Source organism: Onychostruthus taczanowskii, unplaced genomic scaffold (assembly GCF_017590055.1).
Source record: "Onychostruthus taczanowskii isolate IOZ18803 unplaced genomic scaffold, ASM1759005v1 scaffold38, whole genome shotgun sequence".
NCBI lineage: Eukaryota > Metazoa > Chordata > Aves > Passeriformes > Passeridae > Onychostruthus > Onychostruthus taczanowskii.
In genome coordinates, this window is record NW_024501237.1 from 14,327,527 (window position 1) to 14,342,976 (window position 15,450).

General features: G+C 40.8%; 1 protein-coding gene across 2 annotated transcripts in view; it reads left to right on the forward strand.

Annotated features, from left to right (window-relative positions):
* TNIP3 (TNFAIP3 interacting protein 3) overlaps positions 1-15,198 on the forward strand; it is a 56,304-nt gene extending 41,106 nt beyond the window's left edge. For both annotated transcript variants that reach the window (XM_041412190.1, XM_041412191.1), the window contains 6 exons: positions 253-381; positions 2,602-2,718; positions 5,092-5,217; positions 6,649-6,810; positions 9,346-9,406; positions 14,403-15,198. In XM_041412190.1, the coding sequence (XP_041268124.1) occupies positions 253-381; positions 2,602-2,718; positions 5,092-5,217; positions 6,649-6,810; positions 9,346-9,406; positions 14,403-14,434 (627 nt within the window). In that variant the 3' untranslated portion in view covers positions 14,435-15,198. The remainder of the gene's footprint in view (positions 1-252; positions 382-2,601; positions 2,719-5,091; positions 5,218-6,648; positions 6,811-9,345; positions 9,407-14,402) is intronic.
* Positions 15,199-15,450: the final 252 nt, after the last annotated feature.

Sequence of the window (15,450 nt, forward strand, 5' to 3'; positions counted from 1 at the left end):
GCAAAGAGCAGGGATTTAGTCTGGTATGTGGTCTCTGTCTCATCATATGGTGAGTGGTCAAAACAATTTTTACAGACTTTATCATATCTGGGTGTGCCAATGATTTGTCTTCCTGCTGCTTCCCCTCCCAACTGTGTTTTGGACAGCAAAAATGCAGCACATCTGTCAGACAGAAGATGATTCTGAAAATTGTTTTTGAAAAATGCTTCCATCTGCATTTCTGCAGCATCTCTCTGTGTTTTTGCATCCCAGAAAGATACAGAGGTCCTTAGTGAAGCTCTCCATGAAATGAAGGAAGAGAACAGGCTCCTGAAGCAGAAGAATGCTTCAATGACCAGGAGGAAGGAATACTATGAGAGTGAAATAAGTCGTCTCAACAAGGTAGGAACAGAAGTGAGCTACTGATTCCTCTAATTCTGGGATCTCTGGTGTCACTGACCTACCAGATACCAGCTTTTCAATTCTGGGTGAACAACCTGGTGGCAAACACGTGATCACCATCTGGCAGCTGGGGAAATGAGCAAGAACTCACATCATCTCAGACCTGTGCATGCAGGGTCCAATTCCTTGGCAGGTAGCAGGGTTGTGTTGCAAGGAGAAAAATTCAGGGAGTATTTGGCTTCTCCTAGGAAACCTCTCTACATGTCATGTCTAAGTCCTTTCTACACCCTCCCTCCTCAGAGCAAAGATAAAATGGCACAAAGATGCTTCTGTATGCACCTGGTGAAAGACTGTGGTTGAAAAGAAAGCTCACACAGCTTAAAAACTCGTTTAACATGTATTCTGTGTTTGAGAATGATGGCTTCTCTTCAGAAGACATGGTCCTGTCCTATTGCTTATATCCATATACACACATATTCATACCTGTAATATTATGTGTGTATATGTCTCACTAAGGAAATTGTCATTAAATATCTACATGGATTTTTTTTTAACTGAGGGAAAGTAATAAATGTAATTTTGTTTAATCAAAAGATCACATAAAGTGGTGGGTGTTTTCTAACAATTTTGTATTTAATGGTGAACCACAAACACTTCCTGAGGAAATGCATTGCAGTAACCATTGCTGTGTAACTTGAATAAGTGCTTTAATAAGCTAAAGGGCCATGATGTGCAAAAGTCAAGCCAAAAACATAATGCTGCCATAAGAAAAAATCTGACAGAACCCATGATCTCTAGCTCCTTTTGAAATGCATTGACAGGACTTGCTCAAAGCTCCAGTCTAACTTTAATTCAATGCCTTGTTTGTTAAACAACTTATTTAAATGTTTTATTTTGCTGTCTTATGGTGTGGCTGTAATAAGACAGATGGGTATTTTGACCATTCTTTTAAATGAAGCATAAAATTCATATACACTTTCCCAACAGTAATTTACTGATTTTCTGTGCATTTGCATCCTTCAAATCTCATGTCATGAGTACACATGAGACAGGAAGGGGACCCTCTGTGCCATTTAACTTTATTCCCCTGCTATTTCAGGTTCAGCTACTTGAAATTATTACAAATTCTCTGAAATCAAACAACTTTTTTAATGTGAATGGATAAAGCAGGATCTCACAGTATTGTGTCCAAATGCAGTTTAAAAATAACCTTCCCGTTAGGATAAACTTTTTGAAGACTGAATTTTCCGGATTTTTCCTTTTTTTTCCCTTACATAATTCTGTGTTGTAGAATCTGCTCAAAAAAGTATTGAAGGGGGATTCAAAGGGGCACAAGAAGGGTTAATCAGTAATCAGGGTGTCTGTATTTTCACCCTCCCAGTTTTAGGTTCAACCTTCTGAATGTATTGGCATGGAACACAAGCTTTGCCACTATTATAACCAGTTCATTTCTGCACAATTCTTAGGGACAGCACCTCATCAGATAAAAAGCTTTCCTTTTCTACGCTTCCATGCAAAGTGCTTGTTTTTGTTGGGCCTTGTAATTAATATCAATCCTTGGGTTACTTTGGGTACTGGTTCTCCTGCTTGCCCACTTCTTCCCCGTTTGCCTCTTCCCTCTCCAAATATCTTCCATCCTTCCCACGTGAGTGTGGGTAGCAAGGGAGAGCTGAGGCTCATCAGCATGAATTCAGCTTCTAAAAGGGATGAAGTCAGGGATTTGTATCTTATGTGAGAGAATGAAAAGTACTGAATGGTATTTGTGCTAGAGTAAAGAAAATAATACATAGTTATAATGTGTGGATATAGAGAGAGAGAGAGATGTAGAAGTGATTTAATTATTCCAGTCCAAGGGAAATCTGTGTAGTACTGTAAAAGTAAAGTCTGTGAAGAACTGTGGCAGAATTTCAGTGTAAAACAGGTAAGAGTGGTGCCAGTGTTGTGTGTATTCGTAACTCCCTCTAGTGACAAGCTACGGAGACTACACACCTTCCTCTCAAACTGGGGGTTTGCTTTGTTCCACGTGAAGGAATCCCTACTTTTAGTGCAAAAAACGTTTCAGTCAGACTTTACTGTAGTAAAGTGGGCTTACAGCCAATGTATATAATTGAAGCAACTACAGGTGAAGGGGAAACCTCTTTCTAATAATTTTAAAGGATATTTTTTTTCTTTTTTGTGTAGTGAATCTCTGTTTAGTAATTTTGCTGTTTGATGTTGCAGGCCCTTATGGACACACTGATAAAGCAGCACCCACCAGTTGTTGGGACTCCTCCAGGGAAGGGTGACAGGAACAGCATTGAGGAGATGAGAACCCAACTCGAAGTTCTTAAACAGCAGGTAAGAACAGCTCAAGTGAACCTGGATGGATTTCACACCGCATTATTTTGCCTTCTCTCCCACGTATTGTGCTTGGTAGACTTGCTGTGTAGAGCTTTTGTAAGGAAGAGCCAGTTTAGCTACAGCCGTTTGGAATGATGTTTCCCCAGATGTTTTCTGTCATCACAGCAGAGTCCACAAAGTGAAACTGGCTCTGGGCAAAGGACTGGAGCAAGGACTTGTGGAGGACTCAAAACAGCAGAATGGCTCTCCTGACTCCTGGAGGTGTCCTGACAGCTCTCTGTTAGGGGCTGAATGACATCCAGAGGGAATGCTAAATTTCATTAATTACTGGTTGTGTTTTCTGATCCTTTTATCTTAGAAGTTGCCAGTGTAGAGAATTGTCCAAAGATCCTAGCCTTGAAAACTAGAGCATTGGTACTGCCGTTTTTCTATGTGTGAGGCACACCATTTGCATCCATAACCTGCATCCCAAGGACTACAGATTTGTATCTATTTTTTAATCTTTGTCCTGAGCAATTCAAATGCTTTGTGAGCTGTTTTTCTTTCCATATGAAAGAATCTGTTTAAAAACAATATCGTTTTCAGCTAATTTTAACACTTCAGGTCTGTTGTCCTGGACAGTGTCAGGGTTAACATTATTGACACACAAATGGATGTGATCAGAATGGGAATTTTATTCAATGGGAATAAAATACTTGTTTCTGTCACGTTTGACAGCAGAGCCAGATTTCGCTCTCTAATGTAATGCTTGCCACATGCTGGAGAACAAAATCCTACACTTGATTGTACAGTAATGAGTTATTTCATTCTACACAATAAAATAGAGTAAACCAGTTTTTTTTTCCAAAATTCTCATGGGGTATCCATTTTATGAATGTGTTTTTCTAGTTGTATAAATCAGTACAGTGAGTCCAGACTTCCTTCTACACAAAATGGAGCACAAGGCTCTAACTGGATGGAGGAGGGACTCTTGGGACAAAGAGTGACGTGACAGAGTCCCACAGGAGCTTGGCTGTCATCAGCCCATCCCTGGTCACGGCAGTGGAGATGAAGGCATTGATTCCTTGGAAAGTGTCCCCTCTTTCTCAGGGCAACAGGATAAATGGCAAAACTGTGCCAAAGAGGTTCCCTTGCAGCTCCAGCAGATTGTACAGCTGGGGAAATGGGAGGGAGGTGGGACAGCAGAGAAGGAATTGGGAGAGAAGAAATGAGGAAATACTGAGGAGAGAAATGTGTAGATGGACAAGGGATGCAGGAGTTTCAGCAAGTGACAGTTTTGTCTCTGCTTTGGAGGGTAAGGAAAAGAATTTATAGAGCCCTCTGCTGACCTTTTTCTTCCCCTGAGGTATTGAAATTTTTCTAGTCCTCCTGTGAAGTCATAGCGCTGCTTCTAGCAAAAAAGAAAACTGAATCTGTCCAATGGGCAGGGCATGAGACATAGCAAGCAAGTTTTTTTTGGAAGAGACTGTCAGCAGTCTTTAGTGAGCAACCAAGAGGACATGAAAGGGCTTCTGAAAGTTCTCGTGGTGGTTCCCACCCAAACATGCCTTTACTGTTTGTCAGTAGAAGTGCCACCAACCTCCAGCTTCTCACCAGGTGGATGCCTGCCCATTAGCTGAAGAATTAAGGCAGACGTCTTAACACATAAAATAATTTATGGATTTGTGCTTTGTTTCCAAATCTGTGTGCTCGCTGCCTGTGCCTGGGGTGGTCAGATATTTTTTAATGGGAAGAAGCTCTGTGATTCCTGACCACATAAAAAAGAACTAAGCCACTGCATCCTTCAGCATTTGCAAGGCAGCTTATTTTCTAGGAACAGGGTAAAACATCTGTATTTCCATTGGAAGTTGTGTACATTCCATTCCACTTGGAATTGTGTACTTTATGCTCCCCTCTGCCTCTACACTGGGCTGAGGAGGTTCTTCTCTAACTCCTTGCACCTGAGATATACAGGAGGGAGTTAAAAGGGCCCATAACTGAAGAGAAAACTGGAAAAAAGTTGATAAAATGCTTGTCCTCCTACTGCTAATCCCTTAAAAAGATGGATACTCATATTTGCTATCTCGTCTGTAATATTTGCAGCTGATATTTGCCAGTCAGCTTTTTGATGTGCAAGCTTGTACAAAAACTGGCACTGGGGACTGTTTCAATTTTCAATTTTAGTTTCAATTGATGAGTGCCACTGGAGCATGGCCATTAATTGTTGCTTTGTATCAGTCACAAAAAAAGACCAGGGAAACTTTTGTTTGCAGGATTGTACAGAGCAGGGATCCCCTTGGAATTCACCCTTCTGCTTGGGCAGTGTTTAGAAAGCAGCCAAACCACGAAGTGGCTGTGCTGAAGTTCACACACCGTTCATGATGATTGCAGGTCCAAATATACGAGGAAGACTTCAAGAAGGAGAGATCTGACCGGGAGAGGCTTAATGAGGAGAAAGAAGCATTGCAGAAAATTAATGAGAGATTGCAATCTCAACTGAGTAAACTCAGCTCTCAGGTATGAGTCAAAAGAAAGCTCCCATTGCCAGCACATGTGTATTTTATTTTTTTTTTCTCACTTTCCACACAACTCAAGGCTTTCTGGCTTCCATTAATTGACATTGGATTTTATATGAGGTCACCACCTGGGATGAAATCATTCTGAAGTAATGCAGTAAGAAGATGAGAAACGATTGGAGAAGACTTCCAAAATAAGGGAGTATTTATTGCAAAAACTTTTCAAACATATCTGAAAATGGAGGAGGGGGAGGGTGGACATAACCATAAACAAATCCAGAGGACTTTGATTGTTTCACTGGCACATGATATAAGAGCTGTAAGATCAAACCAACTTTTGAAATAAAGAGCTTCTGTAGTTAATCCTGACCTCTGCAATTGAATTATGGAGTGATGTTAATATCAATGTGGAAAAAAATGCTCTCCATACAAATTAGCTGAGCAGCCTCTGCAATAATTTTTTCTTGCAACATCCTTTTTATCTCTTCAAAGTAGTGTCAGTAGGAAGCCATAGTAAAATCATGGCATGCAAAACTCTGAGCTTTCTCAATCCCCATTTAAGAATGACGAAATTCCGAGGTTTCCTGTCTTGACGAAATTGTGCAATGCTTTAAAGGAACGGCTGATTACCAAAATGCTCTGTAGTGATTTATTGTCCTCCCCAACATTGTTGTGACACAGAAACTTCAGGATTGTCTTATTCTCAACTGAGACATGCCTCAGAGGTGATAGGGTCTTGCTGAAGTGTCAGAGGCCAGGTGCTGCTCGCTCTGGCTGGTTTCAGTGATCTTGTCCTTGTCTGTCCCTGCAGTGCAACAACAGTTCACACTGGAGATCCTCCTGTTTGTCTCTTTCTGCCTTGGGATTTGATTAAACAGAGCTTGTGGAGGATTTTAAAGACGAGAGCAAGCATATAAAATATTTATTGGTTTGTTTTCTTAGGTCAAATTATTTAGTTGTGACTCACAGAGTCACAGAATATTAATCGTCTTTTACCCCTTCTTACTCTGTCCTTAGGCAAATTGCTGTTGACTCTACTGGAATGCAGAGGGCCTAAGAAAAGGCAGACCCAAATCTGAGGCAAATAACTTTGGTCCTATACCAAAATTTACTTATCTTGTCATGAAAGTGACTTTCCATGTAGTTCCACTTCAAACTATTGAAAGCAACTGTGTGTAATGAAAATACAGAATTGTTTTTGAATATAAAAGACACAGTAATGTGCTTGTCATATCTTGGGATCAATATTTTCCTCACATAAAAGGTGTCAAGATTGTGGTGTGGCACAAGTCAGCTGTCTTAAATAATTTTTTTAATGATAAGTAGTATGAAGGGTCTAAACAAACAGCATCACAACCCACTTGTACCTGAATGATCTGTTGGCTGTATTCCACTGCTAATGCATTTCTTCTTGTTCTTATTTTCTTGACAGACAAAAAACCTCCCAGTACAGCCTGAGAGGCCCAGTTACCCAGCTCCACTCTTCCTCTCCCCGTGTGTCACTTATGGGGGTTGTGGGATGGTTCTTCACTGTCCGGATCCTCGGGCACATCCAGTGCCTCGCAGGGCACAGAAGCAGCAGCAGCAGTGCTCGGTAAGGTCCTCACCATCCCCTGTGTGACAGGGACAATGATCTTCTCACAGCATGCTGACCACAGGTGGCCATCACCCTGCCATCCTCAGCTGCAACTGAATCTGTGCTTTCCTAGTGTGGTGTTTAGTTCAGATCAAGATTGAATTCACTTTGGCAAATACTCTTTATCTGTAACAGCACTAAGAAGAAAAACAGGGATCCTTTACATTTGTTTGTTAATTTAAAAAATAAGGTTGTTTGATTGGAGTATTGCTGATTTCTTAGATTAATTTATTCCCATGACAGACATTCAGAGCCCTTTCTAGCTGTATAATTATCCCACTTCAGAGGTAGGGATCTGCTCTGAGCCTTCAACGTAAGATAATAAAAACCAAATCAGCAGAAGTGGAAGTTCTATCTGAGTGTGGCTAACACAATGGGAAATGTGCCTTTTTTATTTCTGGAACACAACAGGGTCCTGTCTTCCTCCGCATGAAGAAGAATAGCTTTGCACTGGAGCAGGTTCTGTGAGTGGGAGTTATTTATTCCAAGGAAAATACTGCTTCAAAGAACATTTTTGAAGTGCTTTGGGTTATCTAAGTGGGCAGGCTTGTTCCAATCTACTGAGAATGCATTTAAACATGGTGAATGTCATTTTAAATACACAATATCTGATTCTGGCTATAAAGCTGTCACATATGGAAAGGTGCTCATTATTTGAGAAATTATAGCTGAATTTTTGCAAAATGCATGTAAGGCTTTCGGGCTGTAGAAATCCAAAGGAAAAGCTGTGGTCGGACAAGTAATTTCTGTGCTTCAGGAGTGTGCTTATCTGCCTATTTATCAAAGTTGGAAGTATTGCAGAATGTTTTTCCCTGCAATTTGGACACTGGCCCAGATGATTTTGGCTCTTCTCCCTGAACTTTCATCATCTGGGTTTCTAATTCTGTGAGGGATCACTGGGTTTACAACTTTGTCATTCCTGCTGGAGCGCCGGTGTCAGTCTGACTGGTTGCTTTGTAACTCCCAGTTTCATTCTGACCCCTTTTTTTCAATTCTTTGCCTGTGTGAGTTGCTGCTCTGGGCTTTGGGTACCTCCCTGAGCAATTTGTTAGCAATGAAGAAAGGTGTTAGAATTTAATGGGTGTCCTGATATGTAATCCTGCATATTTAGGCTGTGCTTTTGCTTTTTCATTCTTTTTCTGTTCTTGCACTTTTTCATTCCTTTTTACACTCTAGTAGAAACATTTTGGTTAGTCTGATGTGAAATACACATCCTGTTCTTGAAATTCATTCAGATTTGTGGGGTGTAGGTACATAAAAAGAGAAGAATTGATCAGAGAACATAAAATTCACCAGAAACTCAAAAACCAATGCAAATGAGTGTAATTTGAGCCATTGGTGGAAAAACTACCTGTGCTTAAAACTTTCTATCAAAGTCTACTTTGTTTGCCCACAAGCACAGAATTAGTTAATAATTCCTGTGACTGGTACAATTTAAGTTAAAATGCAATAGCTCCTTTTTCCCTGACAGTGGATGAGAGTGATTATTGCTGCATAAGCATGAGTGACAACAAAACATAAAAGTTAAATCTGTTTTCTCTAACTACAGCTTCATTCTGCTGTCTTAATTCAGGAAAAATTTCTGTAGGAGTCTATGAAATTTGTTCCTGCAAATTGAAATCTGCAAGCTTGCCCTTGGGGCTACTCAATGATTTTGTCAGAGTAATTTCTGCAAAACAAGACTTATTTTTCCAGTGTAACTAATTTGAAGCAGCAATTACCTAGACTTTGACAAGCTTGCATGGACTGCTTATTCCAGACAGACAACCTAACACAACTTCAGCTGAAATGGCTGGTCCCAAAGTTGTTTTCTCTAGTGGTAATTTGCTACTCATTTACCACAGTGGGTGGTATAAACTATAATGCATTATTTCTTCCAAGATTTCCCTGGACAAAACTGTGTCTGCATGGACATAACCTTCCCAGTACTTCCTCCTATGAGAAAGATGGGAATTTTCCCTATCCCACGGTATTTTCAGGAAGTTATTTGATAATAGCTAACGCTATAGTAACAGCACTGCTAACCTGTGAGCAAAGGGAGGAGGGGAGAGAACTTTATTCCATGGTTCATTCCTGTCACACTGGAGCATTTTACAGCTGCTACAGATGCATTCAAACTGGAGCAGCTTCACCTATCAGGTGGGCCAGTTTTCTCTGGGGTTCTTTGGTAGATGCCTGCTGGTATATTCTGCTGGACTTTATTCCTTAGCCCTTTTAAAGTCTGGTTTGGTTCTCTTAATGTTTCAGTGTGATTTGTGGGATCTAGAAAGGTTTGCACCAATTTTTCTAATGCCATAGGACAGGGAGCAAGCTGGGAGACTGGGATCGGTGGAAACAAACCTAAATATAAGATTTTGTTTTAAACCACTTTTGAATGGCTAATGAGAGGCTACACAATTATGCACAATTATGTTTTTATCATGTCACTCCTCTTTTGTTTGAAGTGCCTGTGAAGTCCATATTGCTGCAATAATGTTTTATTGTTCTGTGCAGCCAGACTATCAGTGGTATGTTCCTGACCAGCTTCCGCCAGATGTGCAGCACAAGGCAAATGGTAAGACGACAGCTGTACAGAGCATGTATTAAATGTACTTTTTTTTTCAAATGGAGGCCTTTGAGGGATGTAGAGTAAACTTTCCTGTCTATCTGTTGAGTGCTTGTGTGACAGCTTTGCCTTGGAGAGTCAAGGCTGATGTGTGCGCACCACAGGTGAGGTTTCTGATGTAATAGCCTCTATGTTATAGCTTTGTTGCAATTCATAAAATGTCTCTATTACACATTACAGGATCACACATTTGCCTCATTAAACACCTAGTAATAGTCCTAAAGAAAAGATACCCTCAGAATTCTCCTTAGAGCTTCTGTTGCTCCAGTGAAGGCCGAATTTAACAATGTGCCAAAACAGGGGGCCAGCATAGTCAGATTTAGGAGACCTTGGTAACAAAGTGCAGGCATTTGGATGTTGTATCACCTTAAAGACAAAATGCCCATTGCTGTTCCTCGTCTGTTCTGGTAGTTCAGATGGTCTGAAAATAGAGCCATGCAAGTGAACAGAGTTAAATACTTGCCAAAGAGTCAGCACAAACTATTTTTTGGAAACAGGGAGGAGTAATTAATATATGTGTCTGGATATGAAATCATTCCTGGGTGTTTTGAAGTACTTGTTTCATACCACTCAAAAGATGGACACCACAAGAGGTCTCTTCTGGCTGGGAACCTGCCATCCCATGGTGCCAGGAGGTACCAGATGGGGTGGCAGGGGCTGCTGAGTCCAGAAGCTGTTTTGTTACATCTGGAAGAAGAAGATGGCTGCAGAGGAACTGTTCCATTATTTGCTGTCATCCATGTTTCCCCAGAAGAGAGGGTAGAGTGGAAATGTAGCTCACCAAAATGAGCATCCCATAATTACACAGCCACTCTTTGGAGAGTTCTGATGTGGTCACAGGGAAAGTAGTGCTGTGCCTGCACAACAGAAGAGGAGATTAATTTTGCCATTCCTCCCACTCAAACTCCAAGTGATTTACTGCACCAGAGGATACAGGGAGGATGTTTATAACAGGGAATGAAACCAGTCCTGCCACCAACTGCAGCTGTGGTCCAGGGCAGTGCACTTGGGGGATCTGAAGAAAGAGAGTTCTTCTACCCTGCTTGACTACGTGACTTGACTTCTCACTCTCTGAGAAAAACTTATTGAAAATCTGTGCTCTGTCTTTCTATTACTGTTCCTTGTCCAGAACATCCAAACACCTCCTTGTCAACAGGACAAGGATTAGAAGACTTTTCCCTTCCCTTTTTGATCCAGTCCCTTTAAAGAGGATTTCTTAATAGTCCCATCATAGTGCAGTGTAGGATATCTGCTTTAACACCTTCTGGGCTTTTATTCTCTTTATCCTGGCCGCCAAAACAGATGATTTTGATAATTTATCCATAGATCACACAGAGGTCAGACTTCCACTCTCAAAATACTGAGTCACGAGCCTGGCTTTATGTATTATATATAATTTTTTCTGTATTAAATCTGCCTGTAAGTATTTTGGGAAAGGTTTCCAAGATAGAAGCTCCAAGAATATGTGATGAGCAAGAGTTCTTGATGTGCCCATTTCTTAGCTCCATTTTGTACAAGAGCTAATTACACTGGTGGGTCTAAATGAGCCAGTATGTGCAGCAGCATTCCTGATTCTCTGTTCTCATCCTTCATTTTCTCAGTAGATTACAAATGGGCAGATAAATCTTCTCTCTGCTGAGCTAGGTCTTCATTATAGGAAACAAATCAGCAGTGAAGCAACTTTTAGGCATGAAAGAGTTTCCTTTAGGAATGCTGTTTCTGTAGATTGATATTTCTAGGGAAAACCTTTAAAATTTCCCTTAACAAATTTTCCTTTGACACTGGACATGTTTTGTTAAGCAATACTTATGAAACACAGGTCACAGGTTGTAACTTCAGAGCTGAACACAAGTGAAATGAGTTGGGAAACTGATATTCTTGATAATATTCCATTTTAAAAACCTGGTTTAGAGAGATCTGAAATCTGTGAGAGTCTCATGATGTGATTGGAACTTTAAAGGTGTATGTCACTAAGCAGGACTTACTAATTTTTTCTGTAGTTTTGTATAAGGCACCCTCATTGTGTTTTCCTCCCTCTCCTGTGAGGAAGGAAGGTGTTTGCATTCAGGTACTTTTGCATTTGAATTGGGTTCTGCAGGGGAACTTTTGTAACCAGCTGTAATCTCATGTTTTCTGCTTCTCCTGTGACCATATCTGTACTTGTGACTGGCAGCACTCTCCTTAGCTGCTCCCATGGTAAGAGGAGGCTGTCTCAAAGGACTGCTGCCCCTGTTAAGCCCAGTTTGTCTTTCTGGTTTTTTGAGGAAACTTTTTTTGCTGTCATCTATATATATAGGATTATCTCTGAAAAATTTTTTAAATTAAGAAAAACCCCAACCCTTTGCTACAGAAATTTGATGAACACTATTTGATACTATTTTCTAAAGTTTGCTCTCCAGACTGTTATTTTCCCCAGAAATGTGTTTTGGTAGTTGGCAAAGGAACACTTATGCAATGTTGTGTCCAGCACTGAGCTCTCATGGTTGTGTGATGGTTTGGGTTTCGGACTTGTAGATTTGAGCCCTTTCTAACAAACTGGGAATAAATTAATTAGAAAACAGGAAAGTATGAGGGGAATAGGGTGGGCAAAATGAGAGGAAATAAAAACCCCAACCTTCCAAAAGCTGCTTAGAACCTCAGATAACTCATAGCAGCGTTCAACTTGTCTTCCAAAAAAGCAAAGGTGTTTCCTTTAAGGTCCCAATAAAGAAGGAGAAGTAAAGTGGAAATGTAGGTGATACAAGATAGAGATTAAGGAAGATGATGAGATTTCCTTACTGCCCTAGCAATATATTTCCAAGAGAATAACTCTTCTTTCCCACCTCTGGACTGATCCCTCCCCAGGTACCTTGCTGTGCAGGAAGTCTTAGTCCTAAAATATGCTTAAGTTTTCCCAGCCTTGTCTTGTTGGACCAGCAGTGCTGCCTTAGGAGGAACTTCAGCTCTTAAGTCTCTCTGTGCTGTGTTACACTCCTGATGTCAGATTCTGACCTTTTTGTTCTTGGTTATATTGTTCTGTTTGGTTTTTGTTGATGATTTGGGATTTTTTTTTTTTTTAAATTTTTAAGGAGCAAGGCAGAAAGATTTCCAGCAAATGTACTTAATGTCACTTTATTTGGCAAGCAGTGTTGACTTCCTTCCTTATCCAACTGTAACAAATTGAAAAGACAGTTGTAAAAAAGAGCTTGATCTTGGAGATTTTCCCTGGACCCAGATATTTAATGCAAAATTCTCTGGAAAAAAGGTTTATTGCTCAAAAGCCTACTCGGGGCAAGAACCCTTTTGCATGCTGCAACTGCTGGCATGTCTTGCCATTTTCACTTGCACAATTCATCCTACTGCATTTCTTTCCTTGGCAGAAAGATTCCCAGCAGATGCATTTAAGGACCCCAGTTACCCCTTCAGGACATCAGCTATAACCAATGGCTTTCTCCAGCCTGAGCTGGATGTTTTTATCTTGGATCCAGTGATGCCAGGCACGGGGAGAAGCCCAAATGGAGCCTTTTACTTTGCTCTCCAGGGGTAGTTCTGGAGGCTTGTGGCAGCAGCTGGTCACCTCTTCATCTTGGCAGGCTCAGGGAAAGCAGAGCTCCACCTGCACAGCCCTAAGGGTGCCCTGATGAGCACATGCATGTGCCTGCTTACTTCCATTAGAATCTCATCTCCTCTTCCTTTCCATACTCTGCTGCTTCCCAGATTTTTGCCCTGGAGGCACCTAATTTGCTGCTAATGTTGTTATAATTACAGTTAATTGGAAGAAGAGGAGGGAGAAGTATGGAGTTTGCCATTGAACATAATGACATCTGTAGGGAGAGGGGGGAAAATGTGAAAAACTGAAAAAAATGGATTTGTGGAGGTCTTCAGTGAAAACCAGACAGAAAAAAAAGTCATTTAATTGACATGTTAATTTTCCTAGAAAAAATCCCAGACCCCTAACATTTCTGGTATTAGCATGTCCTCAGTGCATACATTACATGAGAAATTATCAGTGCTTCCAAGTAGTCAAGACAGATTCAATTAGCAGCTTGCCATCCCCATTGGGAATGAAAATGTGATTATTTTCAGCATTTTCACTGGTACAGCTTGATTTCTGCTACTGCAAAAAGGCCATTAGCACACTTCTGATTCCTAACTCCAGAACATGTGAAGTTAAAGTGCTTTTAAAAGTCAGCTTGAGCTGAAGATCACAGAAGGTGTTGTAGTTCTTCAGAGTACCAGGCAGAAAAGCCTCTTGGGAAGAGGAACAGGATATGTGATTTAAACAGCTGCAATATTTGATCATTTTATTTCTATGAGCCAAAAGATCAGGATTCATCATTGCTGATGTTTTCTCTTTAAGTGGAATACTGACTGCACTTGTGTTTGTGCTACTAGAGATGTGTTAGAGCATTTTTCCAAAACCTTTGAAGCTTCAGGAAGCATGTGTTGCACCAGTGATATCATATTTCCTTTCTTCAATTTTGTTTTATTTTCCTAGCTTGAGTGACTTACTATCAAACACATTTTTGGACCACAGACACCTGCTTAGCCATGGGTACTACCACCTAATTTTTCCCTCTGTCAGATTTAGCTGCTCTCTTGGATGCACCTAATGCCAATGTACACCTCTGAGCACTGCTGAGTGTCAGCTGATCTATTTAGAAGTCTGGAAAAGTTTTACAGGGGGCTTTAAGCCATTAGACCCTACTGTTTGCTCTGTGTCAACCATCAGGATTAGAGGAAGGTTGAGACAGAGACTCCTGAGGTGCTCTCTGATATCCCCACTCTCTTTTGCTTCTTCACTCCTCCTGCCACTTGTATTGGTTTGATTACAGCCTTGTAACGAAGTACAGCGTTGGCTTTGGGGGGTGTGTGTACGAAAGTGTTACAAAATGGAGGAAAATTACTCCTAAGTGGGTTGTATTTCTCAATGTCACAGTAATTCCCATTGATTTTGCTTTTGCAGATTCCACCCTGAAGAAGGGAGCCCATCGCTGACAGCCTCCAGCCTGCAGGAGAGTAAACCAAGGGCTGCAAGGGCCTCTTGCAACTTCATTATTCTGTTTTCTTCTGGGTTTTTTTTGCTCCTAGCTCCTTATCTCTTCAGTGCATGTGATTTATGTCTGGTAAAATCCCTGTGAGGACAATAGAAAAGCAGCTCATACAGGCTGGTGATCCTCAGGATCCAGTTAAACTCTGCTGGGAAGCGTTACTGCCCTTTGTTCTGAAGATGCTGTTTGTGCTGCCTTATGAGAATCTCTTTAGAAGCCTGATGAGAAGAGAGGCAGTTCTTGCTGAGGATTCAGACTGTCACATCTGGTTTGGATTCAAGAGCTTACAAGCCCAATAGTGGTGTGATTTTTTTTTTTGGTGGTTGTTGTTTGGGAATGATGAGGGTTTTTATTTGATTCCAGGGAATGGTTTGTTGATTGATCACCTTGAATTCTGTCTTCTCCTTCTTGGTAAAAGGAAAATCTGCTTCACTGTTTAAACTCCTTTGTGGAATTGTGATCAGGGTACCACCTATGCCAGGCCAGGTAAAAGGTGCCCACCTCCCCTTTTGAGTCCAGGTCAGATCTCCTTTTGTTTTGGCTCTCAAATTACATGTAAAGCATAATCACATGGGTTTTTTTCTATGTGTACTTATTTATATTGCAAGAATTTTAGTAGGAATATTGAATGAGTTTAACTTCTCGGTGAATATGGCTTTATATTTCCAAATTATTCTTGTAATGAATCTGAACATTGTCGTGTAACCTCTAACCAAGAATAAAGCCTGGCTTTTTAAGTGAAATTGTATTTAGACAATAATTTTTTTTCAGAAAATGTTGCTGGATGAGTGTCCAGCAAACATTATTTGATAATCTATGTGCAAGATTGTCTCTTCCCTTCAGGCTTTTAAGAAGGCTGCTGTTGAGAAACAGGTATCCAAACCTGCTGGGACCCCACCTGAAAGAAGAAATGGATTTTTGCAGGACATGAGGTGTCCTGCCTGCTTTCATGATAGCTCAGGA